Here is a 21,582-nt window from a genome sequence, read left to right on the forward strand (position 1 = left end):
ATGTGAACCAATTTTTGCATGGTTGTTAGAGACCATATACTAACACCATGTACCAAATTTCAGCCGGATCGGATGGAATTTGCTTCTCTTAGAGGCCTCGCAAGCCAAATTTGGGGGTCCGTTTATATGGGGGCTATACGTAAAAGTGGACCGATATGGCCCATTTGCAATACCATCCGACCTACATATATAACAACTACTTGTGCCAAGTTTCAAGTCGATAGCTTGTTTCGTTCGGAAGTTAGCGTGATTTCAACAGACGGACGGACGGACGGACGGACGGACGGACATGCTCAGATCGACTCAGAATTTCACCACGACCCAGAATATATATACTTTATGGGGTCTTAGAGCAATATTTCGATGTGTTACAAACGGAATGACAAAGTTAATATACCCCCCATCCTATGGTGGAGGGTATAAAAAAATGTGTAGGTAAGTCTTCAAATAATTACGGATCGATATGGACTTTTGCACGGTACGTAGGGAGCCAGAATTGACATATGGGGGTCGCTTATATGGGGGCTATATACAATTAGTGATATGGATCTGAGGGCTATATATAACTATAAACCGATATGGACCTAGCTAGGCATGGTTGTTAACGGCCATATACTAGAACAATGTACCAAATTTCAACTGACTCGGATGAAATTTGCTCCTCCAAGAGGCTCCAAAACCAAATCTCGGGATCGGTTTATATGGGGGCTATATGTGATTATGGACTGATATGGACCACTTTTGGCATGGTTGTTAAATGTCATATACTATACACGTACAAAATTTCAACCAGATCGGATAAATTTTGCTTCTCCAAAAGGCACCGGAGGTCAAATCTGGGGATCGGTTTATATGGGTGCTATATATAATTATGGACTGATATGAACCAATTCCTGCATGGTTGTTGGATACCATATACTAACATCACATACCAAATTTCAACCGAATCGGATGAATTTTGCTCTTCCAAGGGGCTCCGGAGGTCAAATCTGGGGATCGGTTTATATGGGGGCTATATATAATTATGGACCGATGTGGACCAATTTTTGCATAGTTGTTAGAGACCATATACTAACACCATGTACCAAATTCCAGCCGGATCGGATGAAATTTGCTTCTCTTAGAGGCCTCGCAAGCCAAATCGGGGGATCGGTTTATATGAAGGCTATATATAATTATGGACCGATGTGGACCACTTTTTGCATGGTTGTTAGAGACCATATACTAACACCATGTACCAAATTTCAGCCGGATCGGATGAAATTTGCTTCACTTAGAGGCCTCGCAAGCCAAATCGGGGGATCGGTTTATATGGGGGCTATATATAATTATGGACCGATGTGGACCAATTTTTGCATGGTTGTTAGAGACCATAGACTAACACCATGTACCAAATTTCAGCCGGATCGGATGGAATTTGCTTCCCTTAGAGGCCTCGCAAGCCAAATTTGGGGGTCCGTTTATATGGGGGCTATACGTAAAAGTGGACCGATATGGCCCATTTGCAATACCATCCGACCTACATATATAATAACTACTTGTGCCAAGTTTCAAGTCGATAGCTTGTTTCGTTCGGAAGTTAGCGTGATTTCAACAGACGGACGGACGGACGGACATGCTCAGATCGACTCAGAATTTCACCACGACCCAGAATATATATACTTTATGGGGTCTTAGAGCAATATTTCGATGTGTTACAAACGGAATGACAAAGTTAATATACCCCCCATCCTATGGTGGAGGGTATAAAAGGTATTGATATGGTTGAAATTTCACGGTGTTATAAACTAATCGCGCTTCCAATGATGGAGATTTGTTTTGTGTTTTCTAGTAGGTTAGATTAGAATATGGGATCAATTGATCCATTTTATGGTCCACAATCATAACTTAAACATTCCATTTAGCGATTGTTGGTATCTTTGATGAAGCCTCTATATAAACTTTTGTCCTTTTTAATTTATTGGCCTGAAATTTGAAATATAGAGTTCTTGCAGACTCACACACTTTTTCAGTGTGCAATTCTTGTACAATTTGCAAATTCGTGTTCTTTTAGACACATACGGCAATTAAGAAAATTAAGAAAGAAAATGAGCAAAATTGGCTCGACTCCACAGCCCTGGTAAATACATAAGCAAACATCTTCATATCATAGGAAAACTTCCGATTCAACTTTTTACTCAGTGAACACAATTTTTTAATAGATGCGTTTTAAAGGCCGTTTTAGGGAATATTTATATTTAAATTATATATACACATATTATTCCTAAAACTAATTTCTGTTGACTTGTGTTTTAAATTTTGCGCACAAACCAACCTATACAACTAAACTAATCTCTTTATAATTGTATTAACCTATTTTACACAAACTAATTTTTAAAATACTTACAGTACTATTTAATAATAATGAATGATGATGAGTATTTGGAAGGAAAACTTATAGTATGTCTTATATTAATGGTTAAAACTAATATTGAATTCAAAACTTTAATTAAAGAAAAATAATACCATATGGGAAGTGATCATCTAAATTGAATTGAAGAAAAACAAAATGTGTTGCTGAACACGTATACATATGTATGACAACGTAAATATTTGGTATTTCTATAACTATTTACATTACCAAAGGGATTCAATGAACAAATAAATTAAAATTGATAAATATACAAAAATCTGTGTAAATATGTACAAATGTACGATGCTGATAACTAAGTTCTCATAAAAGGTTTGTAGATTTGAATCTGAAAGGAATATATACTAATTCCAATATTATTTCAATGTTTTAAATAACATTTTCGGAGTCTTAATAATTGAAAAAAATTGACATGTAATTAGCTAAAATCCATTTCGATATCTGTTAAAACTTTTTAATAGAGGATTTGGGAAATGGAAGGAAATTGTTAGCGTTAGTCAGATATATGCATATATATATGAACGTATGTATGTATGGATATATTATTATTTATATAATATTACAGATTTACATTTACATTCAGTTTCCTCGTTAATATATTTTTTTGTTTTACTTTAACATTCAATTAAATTTTCATATCAGTTTTGTTTTTCTTGACTTATTTTTCATGTCATATTCATTTTTTTTGTTGGCGTAGATGCATTTTTATGTAAATAATTTATCCTTTCCATATTCGTTTATTTGTATATCTTGTATATTTGCATATGTGTTTTGTTTGTTGTCTGTCTGTATGTAGTAGATATACAGATGATATCATACACACTCACACACCAAAAAAATATCCTTTCATGTATTTGTCATATTTGTTTTTATTTAATTATTTTATTGTTATTATTTTTATTTTATTACATTTTTATATGATGATGTGAAACCCATAAAGTTGGTTTTAAAGTTTTTAACTTTTTTTTAAGTATTTAAAATATATTTATCTTTAGCTTTGTGTTTATTTGTAATTGGGTTTTTGTTACTGCAATTGCTGGTTTCCAATGATGATGATTAGTATGGGATGAAAACTTTGGTGTTGATGATGAAATTATATAATTTACTTTGTTTTGACCGAAAAAAAGGCTTAAAATCTATCTGTTTGGTGAATTTATGTTAGATTTTGTTATTTGCCGCAAAAACTATAAATGATTTATATTTTATTGAAATTATTATCAGCCTATCTAATTTAATTTATATTTGGTTTGAATTATTTGTTTGCTTGTGTTGTAAACGCTTTTACAGTACAGATCATAAATGTGGCGATGTGAAAGTTTGTGCAAATGTTTTAGCATGAAAATTACAAAGTTTTATTACGAAACTAAAAATGCGTTTTTGAATTTAATGAAAATAGTTTATAAATATGAACTACACACAAAAAAAAATTTTCTGATTAAATCACGAAATTAATTGATCCAATTAATTTTTAATTGAAATGTCTTCAATCACAGAAATGATAGTATCAATTAAAAAATTAATTGAAGGTCAATTAAAAAGTTAATTGATCCAATTAAAAAATTAATTGATACTATTATTTTTGTGATTGATTTTTGTTTCAATTAAAATTTTTTGTTCAATCAATTAAATTTTTAATTGAATATTTTTTAAAACTCAATTAAAATTTTAATTTGAAAAATTTTCGTGAATTTTTTTTGTGTGTAGGAATACAAAAATTGAAAGCCCACTTTTTGCCCAATTTCGAATCGACTTTTAATGAAGAAATGAAAAAAAAATGCTTCCATTCCAGGTAGACTGAGCTCTACATCATTGTGATGTGTTTCGCTTGTATTATCAGTGCCCACAAAAAAATTTTTTTTTTTGATTGAAATGTCTTCAATCACGAAAATTATAGTATCAATCACAGTTTTAATTGGACATAGAAAAAATTCTTGATTAAAAAATTAATTGATTTTTTCAGCAAATTTCAATTAATTTTTAATTGATTCAATTAAAAATTTAATTGATGTTGATTGCAAAACTCAATTAATTTATTAATTAAAAAAGGTAACTATTTTTAATTACTTTCTGAATTGGCTTAGAGTTTTTATTTGAATTAACAAATGATTGTTTGAAACACATTTTTAATTAAAATTTAAAAAAAAAATCAGCACTTTTTTAACCCTTTCACTACCGATGTCCGCTTTGAAGGATATTCGAAAAAGACACCAAATTCTGTTTTTCCACTTAGTTTTGATTTATTTCTCGATGTTATTTCAAAGTAGAGGCTTTAATCTAAATAACCTATAAATATTTTCTATATTGGTGAGGTCCAAAATACATTTTTGTAAACTTCTTTAGAAATAAACGAAAAATACGAAAATTTGAGACAATTTTTCTACTGTATGTTTCTAGTAAATGGACATTCATACGAAAACTATAGCTGACACTTTTTTGTATTTTTGCTCACACTTTGAAGGACAATATAGGCCAAATAGCGCTTATTTTCGTAAGGCCACTTGGTCACAATTCAAGAATCAAATTTTCAAAACAAGCTCATATAGCTCTTGTAGTAGGTTTTCAAAATGGCAATTTTTGTTCTACATACTGGTAGTACAAGTAAAAACAGAAGAAAAATTAAAGTTTTTAACATTAGGTTTATTTCGGTAGTGAAAGGGTTAACAGAATTAGTCTTCCGAATTTGATTAAAAAGTTAATTGTATCAATTAATTTTTTAATTAAAAATTTAAAAATTTTCAATCATTGACTTAATTAACTTAATGTTTCTATCATGATTAAAAAGTTAATTGTATCAATTAATTTATTAATTGAAAAAATTTTCAACTTCAATTAACTTTTTAATTGGAAATATTTTGGTGATATTTTTTTCTGTGTGCTATGTTGGAGCCTAAGTTCCCGTCTGACCTTAAAATGTGATTCTCAATTTTCCTCTTCTCGGCTATTTAGCCCGGTTGTGAACTATAACCAACAATCGGTTTTCCTAATATAAAACAAAAAAAAAAAAAATTAAAAAATTTCCTTCTCTGTAAATTAAATTAAGGTTTTTCCCACTTTTGCCTACAAAATCTAACTTAATACAATAAATATATAATATATTAAATAAGTTAGCATAAATTTAAATATAGTATTTATTTGTTGCAATATCTTATAGATAAAATCTCAAAATTGTCTTCAATACTATATGTAAACCTATGTAATTTTGGATGAATTGAAATTGAATTGAAATTGAAAAATTCGACTTTTATTAATTTTGCGAAAGTTTCAATTAGTTTTAAATTTTTTTTTGCCAAATTTTTAATAAGCTGATTCTAAATAAACCAAGCTTCCAGGATAGATTTCTTGTTTGAAATATGTACTCCATTACCAACATTTACCCATTATCAATGCTTTTTAATAAATTGGTTTTTTGACTAAGTATTGAAGTTGAAAACGTAATAAAACCTGATGCATTCAACTTTTTAATCAAATTAAAAAAGGAAGTCAGTTAAGAAAATGATTAAAGCTTTTACATTTGCAATTAAAATATTAGTTATCCCAATTATTTTTTTAATAAAATGAAAAAATATTTCCAATTGAAAATGTAATTGGAAATTTTGTTCGGTCACAAATACTTTTTATATACACAGACAAAATATTTTTATTGACTAAAATTTTAGTACAAATAAAATTTTAATAAATTTAATTAATTAAATCTATTAAAGATATAATTGATTTAATGAATTGCTTAATCAAAACTGGAATCAAATTTTTAATTGGATCAATTAATTTTTTTAACTGGCGAATTTTAATAAAAATCACCACAATTATGACACATACTGTATATTATTACACATTATTAGCTTTTTAAAGACCTCTTTAATGCGTTCATTAGTTGATGTGGTTTATAACTACACAATTTTACACGGTTTAATTTATTAATCTATTATTTCTATTTAATTAGTTATTGTACATGAAGTGTGTAATCTTTATTTTTCATTTTTTGTGTGTTTCTCTTCCTTCGAACTTTAAGCTTTGGCAGACATTAAATGTACAATTTAAAATATTTTAATATATTTTCTTTTTAGATCATTTGTTTTGAAATTGTATATTATTAATATGTTCTGTGTTCAAAGCCCATGGACGGTACCTTCTAATGTATTTCCTTAAAACACAATGTAAATATTTTGAGTTTTATGCAAAAGCGTTTGATTTTTCTTAAGTTTTTTTTTGCATTTTTTCTGGGATGTATAACCGTTTTCAACGGATGGATATTTGGTTGGATTGGAAATATATTCAAAATTGTTAAGAGAACAGAATGTTTTGAAATTATTATAGGGTATTGGTTAGAAGAGATAATTGAAAATATGGGAATAATTTATATTATATATAATATTATTTGTTGTTGTTTTTTTTTTTCGTTTGAGTGTGTAAATAGGTTTTCGGATCTGTTTTGAAGATTTTAGTTTAAAGATTTTTTTGTCAACACCTTCGATTTAGATTATGTTTTTAAATATTTTCGTAATTGATATGATTGCGTTGTTAGCATTGGTAACATTTGAACTGGTTATCATTTGTATTATGTAAATTTAATCTGTCAGAGTTACATTCAAAGCAGTTATTATCTTGGATTTAACCAAAATGTGTTTTTTTTTCAATTGTTTTTCATTAAATATTTTAATGGTCTTGAAAATACTTGGAGATTTGAATGATTTCGTAAATGATATATTAGTAAATTATTGCATATACATAATGAGATTAAATGAGTATTATTTTTTTTTTTTTTTGATTTAAATTTATAAACGATATTTGTACACGGATTTTTTTTTAAGGATTTTCCTTTTAACCGATCAATTGTCATGGAGATTTTAAAACCACTTTTACGATGCAATGCAATTTAAATTACAAAGGAAAATTAAATTATATTTGTCTTTAGCTGCACTGTTTTTTTTTTTTAATTTTGGTTAAAGTTTATAAACGGTTCTCTATTAATTCAATCTTTTTTATTTTATATTATGAATATTAGTATTCCCACGCCTGGTGAAAAAGAGAGAAAGAAAAGGAAAGAAATTGTTATGTTTTAGAATATTAGTCACACCAACATTAAATTTGTGATTTTTGTTAGCTACATTAAAAAAATTTTGATTTTGTTTTAATATATGTATGTGTGTGTGTCTATAAGCCAAAGCAATTTTTTATTGAAAACTATTTGCGTTTACAATGTATAAAAAGATATTTTAACTTACCGGAAGGCCAGCTTTTCCCGAAGGTCCCATTGGTCCAGAATCACCACGCATTCCCATAGGACCCTACAAAAAATAAAATAGTACAATAATGAATTCTATTTAAAAGAAGTATTTTGCGATCCAAAACTAGTAGGGACTGATATGACTTTGTGGAAATCTTTTGGAAAGACTGACATTCCTAAATTGAACTCTATAGGGGTTTCGTCCAAAACAACTTGAATGACACAGTATTGTAAATAAATTCTACAAAACTCAAAGTATTAATATCAATACCGCAAAATACGCGGAAGGCCAAAGTAATGCCTCAGCCACCGTGGTGCAATGGTTAGCATGCCCGCCTTGCACACACAAAGGTCGTGGGTTCGATTCCTGCTACTGCCGAATACCAAAAAAAAGTTTTTCAACGGTGGATTATCCCACCTCAGTAATGCTGGTGACAATTCTGAGGGTTTCAAAGCTTCTCTAAGTGGTTTCACTGCAATGTGGAACGCCGTTCGGACTCGGCTATAAAAAGGAGGTCCCTTGTCATTGAGCTTAACATGGAATCGGGCAGCACTCAGTGATAAGAGAGAAGTTCACCACTGTGTTATCACAATGGACTGAATAGTCTAAGTGAGCCTGATACATCGGGCTGCCACCTAACCTAATGCCTCAGTAGACAAATTCTACAAAGCCTGGAAAGCATGGTGGACCCAGATGGTGGCGCGGAAGTAGATGTAGATTAAATTAAAAAAGCAAAAGCAGGATTTGAAAATACTAATCTTCGAATATTCTAATATTCATCTATTAAATTATTTTATACATCTGTGCAGTTCGGATGCACTACTTACCGGTAAACCCATGGGACCTTGATCACCTTTAGTGCCCTTCTCGCCTGGATCTCCTTTACGACCATCCAAACCTCTTTCGCCAGTCTTGCCAGGATGGCCTGGAGGACCCATGGGGCCAGGTGGACCAGGGGGTCCATATAACTAAAATTAAATAAAACATTTTTATTACTATTCAAAGACCAAGCATTAAATTAATACTTACATATTCAATAGTGGGCATATGGTGGGGTGCATCGGCCATACCATCGTCTTGACGTCTACGCATTTTTCTGTACTTCTAGTGAAAGGGCTAATCAGAAATCTTTTCATCATTTAATAGAACATTTTAAATACTCACTGAGTCACCACGATCGCCTTTATCTCCTTTCACACCAGGATAACCTGGAGGTCCGGGCAGACCAGGTGGTCCCATAAGGCCGGGAGGTCCAATATCACCGCGATCACCTTTTTCTCCGGGAGGTCCTTGATAACCAGGTAGACCAGGAGGTCCTTCAATACCAGGTTCACCTGGCAAACCATCTAAGCCACGAGGACCCAATGAACCAGGTTCGCCGGGTTCTCCTGGTTCACCCTTTGAACCATCACGTCCATCGCGACCATCTTTACCAGGATTACCGGGTGGACCAGGAGGACCACGTAATAAAGTAACTGGAGGATCATCATAGTCTTCATCTTTAGCACCACCAGGTCCAAATATCTAAAGAGAATGGCATTTAGAACCAATTCAAAGTAAAAGAAGTGAAGGGAAATCCGATAAGTTCTTTGAACAATTGGGAAGATCATAATACATTTACTCTCTCTCTCTCTCTCTCTCTCTCTCTCTGGAGGACACTTATGTGCTGTAGTGGTTTTAGTTTTGTGTGTTTTGCTGTGTAAATATTTATGTAAATATTTTTAAAACCATGTTGGCTTCAATTCGTTTGTGTGGGGTTTGACAAATTTTTATTCCTGAGTGCGAAGATTTGTTTGTTAAAAAGTTTGTGGAATTGTTATTACCATCCTTCGCCCAATATTTGTGCTTGTGTATATTAGGTGCAATTGCAACATCGTGTTTAGATGATTATAGATTAAAAATATAAATATGTTAAGTATTAATTTATCCCAGTTGCCAAAATTATATGTTGAAGTCCAAATTTTTATAGAAGTTTCAAGAAGCAGAAGGTGATTTTTGCTCTGCTCCCCATAAATAAAATCAAATTATTGTGAAACTCTTTTTCGTTAAGAAACTTACTGACGTTTAAAATCGGTACAGAAAAAGATTTCGTATATTAGAGAAACGTAGTGGGATTAGATCTATTCGGATATTTGCCCTAAAACAGTGGCAAGTTGGTTATGCTTCAAACCCATGACGAAATAACACTACTATAAATTACAAAAAAAAAAACTGTCAAAGCAATTTAAGGGCCTATCTTTTTTTAATGTAATTTTGAAGAAAGTAAATTCAAGCCAAAAATATAGAAATAGTCCTTATCTTAAAATATTATGTTCGCTGTTGATGATATGGATTCATACCAGCGCTCTATTCCTTATCAAATGTTAAAAATAAAAAAAAAAAACGTTGTTCCTTTCCATTCTACGGCATACATATGGTGCAAATAGAGGATTTGGGGTTTATTCGATAGGTTGAAGCGCTAATTTATATTCGAGAGGACTCGGGTCGAATGTTGCCCTCTCATCTACGTACATTACTGATTTGGACAATATATCCCATTTTTAAGGACGCCTTCAAATTGATAGATCACCCAATTTTACTTCTTGGGTATACTGAAAAAATATTTACGTGATATTAAAGATTACGCAACCTAAACTTTAGGATGCGAAATTTACTAAATATTAAGGAAAATTGCTTTAAAATAATGACATTTTAATTCAAATAAAGATTATAATCTTTGCTTCAAAATTTTTTTTCATTAAATTTAGGACACAAAGTTTGTAAATTTGTGCCTCTCCCTTAAAGTCGCATGTCTTTGAACTAAGGCTAATTTTCCTTAAAGTAAAGAAACGCATTTTTAATTTAAAGAAATTGTCCTTAAATGAACTGAAATATTGAATCTTTAGATTTAAGATAAAAAAGCTTCAAATATAGCCTAATACTTATTTTGAGGATTAGCGTCTTTGGTTTAAAGTTTTTTTTTTTTGAATTAAGAAAACATTTTTTACTTTTAAGTATCCGTTATAATTTGGATTTTTAAACTGGCATTTGTTTGCACGTGAGTACCTTTATTAATAAACCGCGAACAGAGAATGGAAATTTGATAAATGAGATTTGTATCCTTATTTTAATTTTATTGGTCCTTGATTTAAAGCCAGATAGGTCGCTAAAAATGTCTTTATTTTAAAGAAGCGGCATCTTTGGCTCGGAATCAATACCACAATCCTTAAGGGAAGGTCAAAATCTTTGGATCCAAGTAAACTTTTTTTTGAGTGTATATAGAAGTAAATTTTGGTTCATAAATACTTGCTGACAGAACTCCTATTTTTATTTCTCGAGAACGATTTTCATATAATATAAATTCGATTATTATTTACCCATACATTAATACTCATTAATTGTGTTTGATCACCCACCTCCTGGTTTTGAAATTATGATGTTATTAATTTGCAAACTGTTGCTATGATAAATATAAATATTTTTAAACATTTTGAATTATTAGGTTGTTTTTAGAAGAGAGTTTATTGCTTTATTTCATTCATAAAAACTTAACAAAAAGTTTTTGAAGATTTTTGTGTGGAATTTTAAATTAAATTGGAGTTTTTGGGGGCAACTCCCGATTGAAAAATGAAATACATTAATTTATTTAATAATTTTATCTGTCTTTCAGATAAGCTAAATTTTTCAGAATATTCAATGAATATAGTGGTGTCAGTGCTCTTATAATTGGTCACATAAACGAAATCTGTCGTCTTAATATGGAAATTATTAATATTTCGGTTTAATCCATGTATATTTGCAAAAAAACTTTCGTTTATTTTTTGAGACGTAAGGAAGCCAAATCACTTCTTAAGTTGCCTTTTCTGTATAGTTGTTGGTTTAGTACCCATATAAATTGCCTGACTTACTTACTCTTTTTAATTAAGGCATATTATTCAATAGAATTGATTTTTGTCGAAAATCTTCTACATCGAAATATAGTTCAATAGTTTCTACTCTTCTATCTATCTTTGCGGATTTATGAAATTTATACATATAATGTGAGTAGCGTATGGTGTATGCTTACCACACGCATACCCACATATACAATAAACAATGAATGATATAAACCGCATGCTCGTACACCTATACCATTTGTATCTAACCGGAAGTTATTCATACCGGTATGTTAGTGTCTTCCGGCAAACACGTACACTATGTATGGCCTCAAATACCAAACTCATCTAAATATTATTATGTACATAGAACCGCAGTAATATGCCAGTATGTGAGTGTTTATATTGAAGATATCATGTTATCCTCTTGCAAGGTGTTATTCCACAACATATCCCATAACATTATAAAGTTAGTTAATTAAAGTTTCTAAGAAACTGGTTTAAAGTACTAGAGTGAAGAAGTCACAACATATAATGTTCGTTGCTTTTTTGTAGTTTTAAGATTGAAAATATACAATTCATTGGTTGAACAATGACTATTGAAATATAGAGAAGTAAACAATCAGTGTGAAAATAATATTTCTATTGGTTAATTGAAAAGTTCATATAAATGCAAAAAAAAAATTGTATTCTGTTAAAGTTATCATAGTTAAATCGCCTCAATTGGTCTGAACAGATATTACATTTTATTGATATTCTATATCTTTATGGAATATCAATGAAATGTATTTCTCTTGTCAGATCATAGGGAGGCAATTACGTATTGAGGTATTTTCTCAGGCTAATTCCATTGGGATAAATAAGATAGCTGAAATTAATTGAAATAATACCTTACAAACAACTTGTTTTCTAACATACAAAGAACAAAAATTCTGATTCAATCACTACATTAATTATTCTAATTATTTTTTTATTAAAAAGTCTTCAATCACGAAAATGTGACATCAATCACAGTTTTAATTGGGAATAATAATATACTTGAATAAAAAAAATAATTGATTTCATTAGCAATTTTCAATTGATTCAATTAAAAGTTTAATTGGTTCTATTAAACATTTAATTGATGTTGCTTGCAAAACTTAAATAATTTTTGAATTAAAAAATATTTGAAATAGTTATTTTTAATCACTTTCTGAACTGACTTCGCAGTCTTCCCGGTTTGATTAAAACGTTAATTGTATGAATTATTTTTTAATTAAAAAACTTTTCAGCTTCAATCACCTTTATAACTGGAGAAATGTATATCTAACAAATAGTAATCTGGGTAAAATTTTTGCAGTGCATGAACAATATAACTCTCCACTTATTAAATTTACTAAATATTATGATCAGTTTTTGCAGTGCATCAACTAAGTACACATACACTTTAAAATGTCAATTTAAAATACAGTGCGGAGCAACCCGAGTGCATGTTTTCACTTTTTGCAATTTTTATTAAATAGAAAATGTCTAGTAAGGCCCACAGAGATTGAGTCGTTGATAACTGGATATATGTTACATGGTCATTCTATCTAATGATAGAACATTACTGGTAACGACCTCCGAACATTACTGGTAATGACAAAGTCTACAAAAACACCACATCATATAAACCGTAAAACATAGAGGGGGAAGTACCATGGTATGGGGATGGAGACACACTTGACCGTTGGTTAGTGATAAGGAATCATGAAAAAGGAGACCTTGATATTGTGCAATTAAATTTACCAGAGTTTGTGGAGTTTGCGCCTACCTTGAGGATCAAGTTATTTTTCAAAAAGGCAAACCCAAGCATACTTACAAAATAGTAAGGAAATGGTTGTCGGAGCACAGTTCTAAAAAGCTCAAAAGGCTACCACAAAGCCCCGATTTCAATCGCATTGAGAATTTATGGTCTCTGGTTAAAAGGTGCTTGAGATTACACCAAAGTGCGCCAAAAATAGCGATGAGATCTAGAGCCAAGTTTAGCACAATTAGTCGGATATTCCAAAAGAAATAATAAAAAAGCTTAGTAGAAGTATGTCAAGACGAGTTAAAACCATAATTAGAAATAAAGGTCTATGGGCTAAATACTAAGACATTTGATTTTTATGTATTATGCAAACAGTGCAAAACTGGATTCAGACTTACTTTTATATTTTGGGAGCCACCGTGGTGCAATGGTTAGCAATGCCGCCTTGCATACACAAGGTCGTGGGTTCGATTCCTGCTTTGACCGAACACCAAAAAAGTTTTCCAGCGGTGGATTATCCCACCTCAGTAATGCTGGTGACATTTCTGAGGGATTCAAAGCTTCTCTAAGTGGTTTCACTGCAAGGTGGAAAGCCGTTCCGACTCGGCTATAAAATGGAGGTCCCTTGTCATTGAGCTTAACATGGAATCGGGCAGCACTCAGTGATAAGAGAGAAATTCACCAATGTGGTATCACAGTGGACTGAATAGTCTAAGTGAGCCTGCTACCTAACCTAACCTATTTTTATTTTATTTAATGCATTAGTGTGGGTACATAATTTTTCTGAATGTACAGGTTTGTTTATCAGGAAATAAACTGTAAATGAAATAAATGTTGTAGTAATTGCACTTAAAAGACGGTTTTTATTAAGCAAATAAAGCATATTCCTAAGTGGTCAAAATACACTAGGTTTTCCTCCTCACTGTATCTCCCGATTTTTTACATTTACTGAACATTTTGATCAATCCTTTGCCAAGACATGAAATAAATATTCCTATGCTTACAATCATAGTTCAAGTTGTCTGTCTACCCAATAATACATTTGTTGAAAACATTTAACCTTTAACAAGGTGTTCAATAAATCCTTATATTCTACTCCTTTCAACCGTTTTGTGCTCTATTCGAGATGAAACCAACAATACAAAAAAAAACGTATGCAAAAAGGACAAGTATCTGAGAGCAAAAAGTTAACTTTCAACTTTTGATCCAAGTGTACTGAGTAATATGTTATCCTCTGTATCTGATGTGGGTATGTAGGAGTGATTGGAGCTGGAAAATATTTCAGCACCAAGAGAAAAATACCAAGGTTTAAAACATATTGCATGAATTTTAAATTCTGGTACTCTGTCACAATAGCCAGCAATATCGAAGAAATCCATAGAAAAGAATCACTGAGATATTCCTTTCAGTTATCACCATACTGTGTTATGGTAGTAAGGCAACGAGTTGAAATATATTCTCACAAGGATGTAGACAAAAGAATACCAAAGAGTTTCTACGAATCAGAATCGGAAAGTGTTAAAAGGCACATATATTCATATGTATATTTCCTTTTCGAAAGGGTTTTCCATACATACATACATATATATGTATATTAGGTTTATATGGAGAAATTTTTCTAAAATATCATAATGGAGACTAATGGATGGAATATCGAGAACGGACACGGACTTTTACTCTTATTTGGAAAGTATATCACAAAAGAAAACGAAAATATCGCAAAGACTATTAAGAAAAATGGCTAGAATATTTAATAAACTTACACACACATATATTCTCTGACTATAAAAAGCACTCTTACTCTCATTTGATTTTTAAAATGAAACATACTCAAAGCATAGAAGAGAATGCGAATACGACAATTGAAAAATGCATTTACAATGGCAACACTTCAGGAAACGGAAACAAACGATTTTTTTCCGGTTTCTCTGAGAATATTTCCATTTCCATCAGTTTGTGGCTTTGGGACTGCATATATTTTCTATTTTTATTGTTTTTTTCTTTAAATTTATACCCATCAAAGACAAAAAAAATGAAAAGGAAATCTAAAAGCCAGCACATGACAAATGATGACAACAATATATTGTAGTATTTGTATACCATCATAGTCGTTTTTTTGCTCCTTCCATCTCTGGGAAATAAATGAAGGAAATACTAAAATACAAAACCCTTAGCGTTCACATTAAACTCCAGTAAGGAAACAAATTTACTATAACAAAAAGGACATTGTGTCGTATGTGGTTTAGTATATGGTTTTTCTAAACAAGGACATTCATATGTTTTATACTCACGTACGCAAATGACTACAATAGGGAGAGTAGTGGTAGTAATTTTCTGTGGTAAGGATACCATGACCAAACAATGACAACAACAACAATGGAAATCAGGAAGATTGTGAGAAAAAAAGCAATTCATACAAGAAACAAGGCATTAAGGACAATGAAAAACATCTAAGAAATATGCGGTACGTTAGCATATGGAATAAAGTACATTAAAATTATTTTGTCGGGAAACACTTTTCTCCCTCTCCCTGAACGAGGGTAAATAAAATAAGTTTCGCTAGCTCAGGATCAGATTTGACTATATACTAGCAATCAATTTACAACATTCGTTTCATTTCCTGCGAAATCAAAAAATGAACGAAAAATGTATTTTAATCTTGTTACTATTATAGGCTTAAATCCATTAGCATATGTACTTTAGCTTACTATGGAAAAAACAGCATATTGGCCATGGCTCACCGAAAACATCAGCAGGTTCTCGAGAAAAATCGAGAGCTATGCAAACACAAGTGAATTTTTGGTTAGTATCCTCAATCATACCTAAGTAAATATGACTACCAATGTAATACGAAAATTTCCACAAACATTCTTGTTGTTGAAGTTAGGATATGACTTTTAGATATCTATGGGTAAAAGTGGTTTTTCCTTTTATAGCCTGGTTTCATTATATAGTATGTTTTATGTATGCGAGTTTATTTGTATCTCTATCCATTGTTTCCATAAAAAATTAAAGGAATCCTGTTTTTTCACGACTTTTCTTGCAAAACCACCAAATTCAAAGAACCAACATTGTTCTTGAGTAATAAAGCAAAAATACACAAAAACGGAATATATACTTTGACGTAATGTACACCATTTCAAAAATTCGTAAGAAGTACTTCGATGACTTAAAGTTTCTATTATAATTTAATATAAAGGCATTTTTTGTCAGTGTTGTGGTAGCCACTTACCGCTACACGCTGTTCCCTTATGTATAGAATTTGTGAAAACTCAATGATAAGAGAGAATTCCATCACCTAAGATACACTGAAAAAAAAACATGTCCTGTTCCAAATATTTTTTCTTTACACTAATGATTTTGGTAATGATTCCGAGCGAAAGATGCGTAGAATTCAAGTAAGGGCAAATTAAAGACCCAATTCTCTTTTAAATTTGAGTTTTGCGTACTTGATTCTAGGAAACAAATTTTATTTTTTCTTTTTTTTCATATGCTGTCAAAGTCTTTTAGAAAAGCGATAACGACAACTTAAATTTCCAAATTCAGATTCGACTTCCTGCAGAAATTATGCCATGTTTCGGGTAAAAACACTTTTTGAACACTTTTTTGCGTAGTCAAGATGCAAAACGACAACAACTTTAGAGATAATTTTATTAAATTTAAAGAAAATTCCGAAATGTTCTCTCCATAAGGAGTTAGCATAAAGGGCCCAAAATTGAGTTATCTCTCCCAACCAGATCTATAGTAAAGGGTGATACGGTCAAAATTTGGTCAAGGGAAAACGCGTGTAAATCGGTGAAATCGTTTATTTAAAAAATCAAATTAAATTTCTTTTTCAAGTTCAATTAGTATAAAATTCAGGAAAAATATTCAGTTAGGCTTTCGCTTTTCCAAATCCGAATTGCCGGGCCTCACGCTTGACACGTGCCATCATATTTTGTACAGCCACCTTCTTCGCCGCAGAAAGCCAGTTTGCCTTGAACTGCTGCTCGTCCTTAGCAGTTTTTTGGTCTTCTTTAGGTTCCGCTTGACAATAGCCCAGTATTTCTCAATTGGGCGGAGCTCTGGCGTGTTGGGAGGGTTCTTGTCCTTGGGAACCACCTGCAAGTTGTTGGCGGCGTACCACTCCATTGCCTTTTTACCGTAATGGCAAGATGCCAAATCCGGCCAAAACAGTACGGAACAACCATGTTTCTTCAGGAAATGCAGCAGACGTTTATTCAAACACTCTTTCACGTAAATTTCTTGGTTGACAGTCCCTGAAGCTATGAAAATGCTGCTTTTCAAGCCACAGGTACAGATGGCTTGCCAAACCAGATATTTCTTTGCGAGCTATGACAGTTTTATGTGCTTGAAAATATCTGCTACCTTTCCCCTTCCTTTTGTCATATAAAGCTCCTGTCCCGGAAGCTGCTTGTAGGCGGCTTTGACGTAGGTTTCGTCGTCCATTACCACGCAGTCAAACTTCGTCAACATCGTCGTGTACAGCCTCCGGGATCGCGCTTTGGCCGTCGTATTTTGTTTATCATCGCGATGTGGAGTCACTACCTTCCTGTAGGTCGTTAGTCCGGCTCGTTTTTTGCCTCGATTCACGGTTGTAGACGATACACCCAGCTTATTTGCGGCACCTCGGAGAGAGACGTTAGGGTTTCGCTTGAAACTACCGGCAACTCTCTTTGTCGTCTCAGCGGCTTCCGGTTTTCGATTTCCCCCCGATCCAGACTTCCTGGCTGTCGACAAACGTTCCCCAAACACTTATTTACATTTGTAACGGTTGATTTGGCAACTTTTAGCGATTTTGCCAGCTTTGCGTGCGAGTAGCTCGGATTTTCGCGATGCGCGAGCAAAATTTTGATACGCTGCTCTTCTTGCTTGGACGGCATTTTGACAACTGAAGAGTGAATTCCAAAATCAAAATAGGAGCAACATTCTACACACACACACCTTCAAAATGAGGGGTGTTCAGGTTTATTTAATGCAAAATTGAAAGAAATACGTCAAGTTTATATTGACCAAATTTTGACCGTATCACCCTTTAAAGGCTGTGGAAAGATTCATTCGCCCGAACCGAAACATGTACAGTCCAGGCGTGTATAGATTAGTATCTGGCGTTTTCTTTTCAATGGCTCTATTAACCATGTTCCTTAATCTATATCTGTCCATAAAGCTCGAAAAATAATTGTATAATTAGATAAAAAAACTTTATGTCAGACAAATGCGTCTAAGCAAAATTCGCATTCGTATTTTAAGGTCGTGAAATTTTTGGCCTCACAACAATATTTTTTTTCAGTGTATGTATATTTCACTGGTCTGAATCTTCAAATTACGCTTCATAATGATCAGACCCCCGATATTAAAACAAAATGTGATGTACAATATTTGTAAAATAAATCGGAGTAAAATTATGGCATTTGTGTAAATCGGGAAAAATGTATATGGTAGATATATCTAAATCTGAAAACATATACTTGTGTCAAATTTGAAGTCGATTAGAGTAAATCTACGACCTAGACGTTGATCTCAAAAATGTGTTCACAGGCAGACGGGCATAGCTAGATCGACTCAGGGGCAGAGAATCAAGCCGAGCATTTTTTTCGGCGGCGGCTGACATTAAAATGTTTGCATCCTGCAGAGGCGGCTTAACTGCTAAGCCCATATAAATTTTTCTATTCGACATCGGACAATTATCCACTATAAAATCAATTTGAAGTTACCCGAATGGTAATGATGTTAGTTGTACAACCAATCATACAATCAAATTTCCATTTCATTATAATTTTCTGTGCTAAATTTTTGCAAAATTTTTAAAGTAGCTAACATATAATATCCTGTTCCACAGTGCAATGTGCTAGTGTAACGTTTATATAACCTTACACTAGCACATTTTGGTGTGGCATTCTCGTAATAATTGTACAATAAATTTGTCAACTATAATGAAGGCCAATTGGAAATGATTGTAGTTGCCACAGAGTTATTAACCGATGAAGAAATCGTTGAGGAGATTTCTTCATAGAGATTAGATAGATTGTAATACCAAATTCTAAATATGAAGTAGAAGAAATTGGGAATTTGTAAACTTAAATTTTGAAAACCGAAGTCTCAGACCAAATAGTTTGAAGTTAATCCAACGTTCTCTATTTTTTTTTTGTAGAATTTACGACTTTTATTGCTTCTACACACAAAAATTTTTTTTCTGATGCAATCACGAAATTAGTTGATCCAATTAATTTTTAATTGAAATGTCTTCAATCACAGAAATGATAGTATCAATTAAAAAATTAATTGAAGGTCAATTAAAAAGTTAATTGATCCAATTAAAAAATTAATTGATACTATTATTTTTGTGATTGATTTTTGTTTCAATTAAAAAATTTGTTGAATTAATTAAATTTTTAATTGAATATTTTTTAAAACTCAATTAAAATTTTAATTGGAAAAATTTTCGTGAAATTTTTGTGTGTGTAAGGCGATCAAAAATATTTTTAATAAATGTTGTTTTTGTTGGGAAACTTTTTTATAAATCACAATGATAATTCCAATGGTGCAATGGTTAGCATGCCCGCCTTGCATACATAAGGTCGTGGGTTCGATTCCTGCTTCGACCGAACACCAAAAAGTTTTTCAACGGTTGATTATCCCACCTCAGTAATGCTGGTGACATTTCTGAGGGTTTCAAAGCTTCTCTAAGTGGTTTCAGTGCAATTTGGAACGCCGTTCGGACTCTGCTATAAAAAGGAGGTCCCTTGTCATTGAGCTTAACATGGAATCGGTCAGCACTCAGTGATAAGAGAGAAGTTCACCAATGTGGTATCACAATGGACTGAATAGTCTAAGTGAGCCTGATAACATACATCGGGCTGCCACCTAACCTAACCTAACCTAATGTCTTCCTCGGATAATTACTCAAAAAATTAAGATTTTTGCCGAGGTAATTTAGAAGGGGTTTCATTATAATTTGGTATACAAAAATGTTCTGCTAGAGAATTAGAAAAAACTAATACACTGAAAACCAACCAATTTACTACTATTGCGGTTTAGTTAAAACTATCCCAGTATGAGAAAGCTTCCTCCACTTTAATATTTTTTTATAAACCCAAATTGATTCTCATCTGTTATATTTTCGAAGTATGATGCCAAATATTTAAATATAGACCGCAATTTAAAATATTTTAGTCGAGGTCCTTAATAATAAATTCGTATACTATTTATAAATCCTCATTGCAAATGGAAATGGTGTAACTATCTTTATTTGCCATTGCAAGAGCCAGGCATTAAAACCTAGTCTAGTACTTTGTTTGAAATTAGCAAAAGCCCTAAGGAATTTCAGTTACACATTTCTAGCATGAAATGAACTTTCGTATATTTTTTTTGCCCATTATTGTAGCTGGCATACTCATACATCAGAGTATTTTAGTTCCTGTTCTATTGTTGGTTGTAGTTGTAGACATTATGAACTTAACCATATTGCAAGTGACAAAGGGGAATTCTTCTTTTGTTTTCCATTAACTCGATGAACTTGATGATTCCCAGCCAGACAACCATAGAGCCGGGTTGGTGGTTTTGATATCTCGAAACCCTCGTCTCGAAAACTTTAATTTTGCTTATTGCCAGAAAAATAGAAAATGCGAGTTTTTATAACCAAAAAAAAAAAAAAAAACATTAAAAGTAAATAGACATTGAAGTATTCAAATGGCTGTTGTATGTGATTTGGGCTTTAAGAATTTACTGAATAAATTGCAAATTGTTTAAATGCCAAAAAAGAAGAAACAGGAAAACCAATATTCTCTCTTTGGTGATTTGACAATTTATTAAAGTTATTAAAAGTGATTCTTGTATAAACGTTTCCTTAAAAATAGGATATGGTCAGACTACAGTCTTTGGTACATCCTGGGAATACTTGTTTTCGTCTGTTGCTTTTTGTCATCCTTGATTTAAAGTAATTTTATGTGGTTTTTCCTCCACCACCTCAGCCCATAGGAGGGGCAGACCACAATTTTTGGTTTTTACTATAGTATCTTTTCTGTATGTCCTTTTGGTCCCCACTAAGTAATTAAGATTAGACAATTGTTTTGTAGTATTGCCTGGAATGTTACTGCTCTTCCTTAGGATTTTATGGAGGAATTTTTTGTAGTTGTTGTTGTCCTTATTCCACAATGCTCCTTGCCATCGTCCAGCCAACAATAAATGACAACAATTTATTTTAGTTGAGATAAATGATAATATTAACAAGTATTCATTGTTATTTTACTGCCTTCTCTGTACTTGTTTTTGGATCGTTGATTCTTGATTTTTTTTTTGTGTGTTTTATTTGTGTTGGTCGTT

At 32.1% G+C, this 21,582-nt stretch overlaps 1 protein-coding gene across 11 annotated transcripts in view; it reads right to left on the bottom strand.

The window, feature by feature from the left end:
* Positions 1-21,582, bottom strand: part of LOC142222608 (collagen alpha chain CG42342) — a 730,115-nt gene that overhangs the window by 12,391 nt on the left and 696,142 nt on the right. For 5 of the 11 annotated variants that reach the window (XM_075292830.1, XM_075292826.1, XM_075292833.1 and 2 more), the window contains exons 10-13: positions 8,800-9,159; positions 8,665-8,739; positions 8,463-8,603; positions 7,633-7,695 (exon numbers count right to left, since the gene is read on the bottom strand). The exons of 1 other annotated variant lie outside the window; for it this stretch is intronic. In XM_075292830.1, the coding sequence (XP_075148945.1) occupies positions 7,633-7,695; positions 8,463-8,603; positions 8,665-8,739; positions 8,800-9,159 (639 nt within the window). Of the gene's footprint in view, positions 1-7,168; positions 7,424-7,632; positions 7,696-8,462; positions 8,604-8,664; positions 8,740-8,799; positions 9,160-21,582 lie in introns of those variants that run through there. 5 more of the 11 variants (XM_075292829.1, XM_075292831.1, XM_075292837.1 and 2 more) reach the window with 2 other exon arrangements.

Source organism: Haematobia irritans, chromosome 1 (genome assembly GCF_050003625.1).
Source record: "Haematobia irritans isolate KBUSLIRL chromosome 1, ASM5000362v1, whole genome shotgun sequence".
NCBI classification, from domain to species: domain Eukaryota; kingdom Metazoa; phylum Arthropoda; class Insecta; order Diptera; family Muscidae; genus Haematobia; species Haematobia irritans.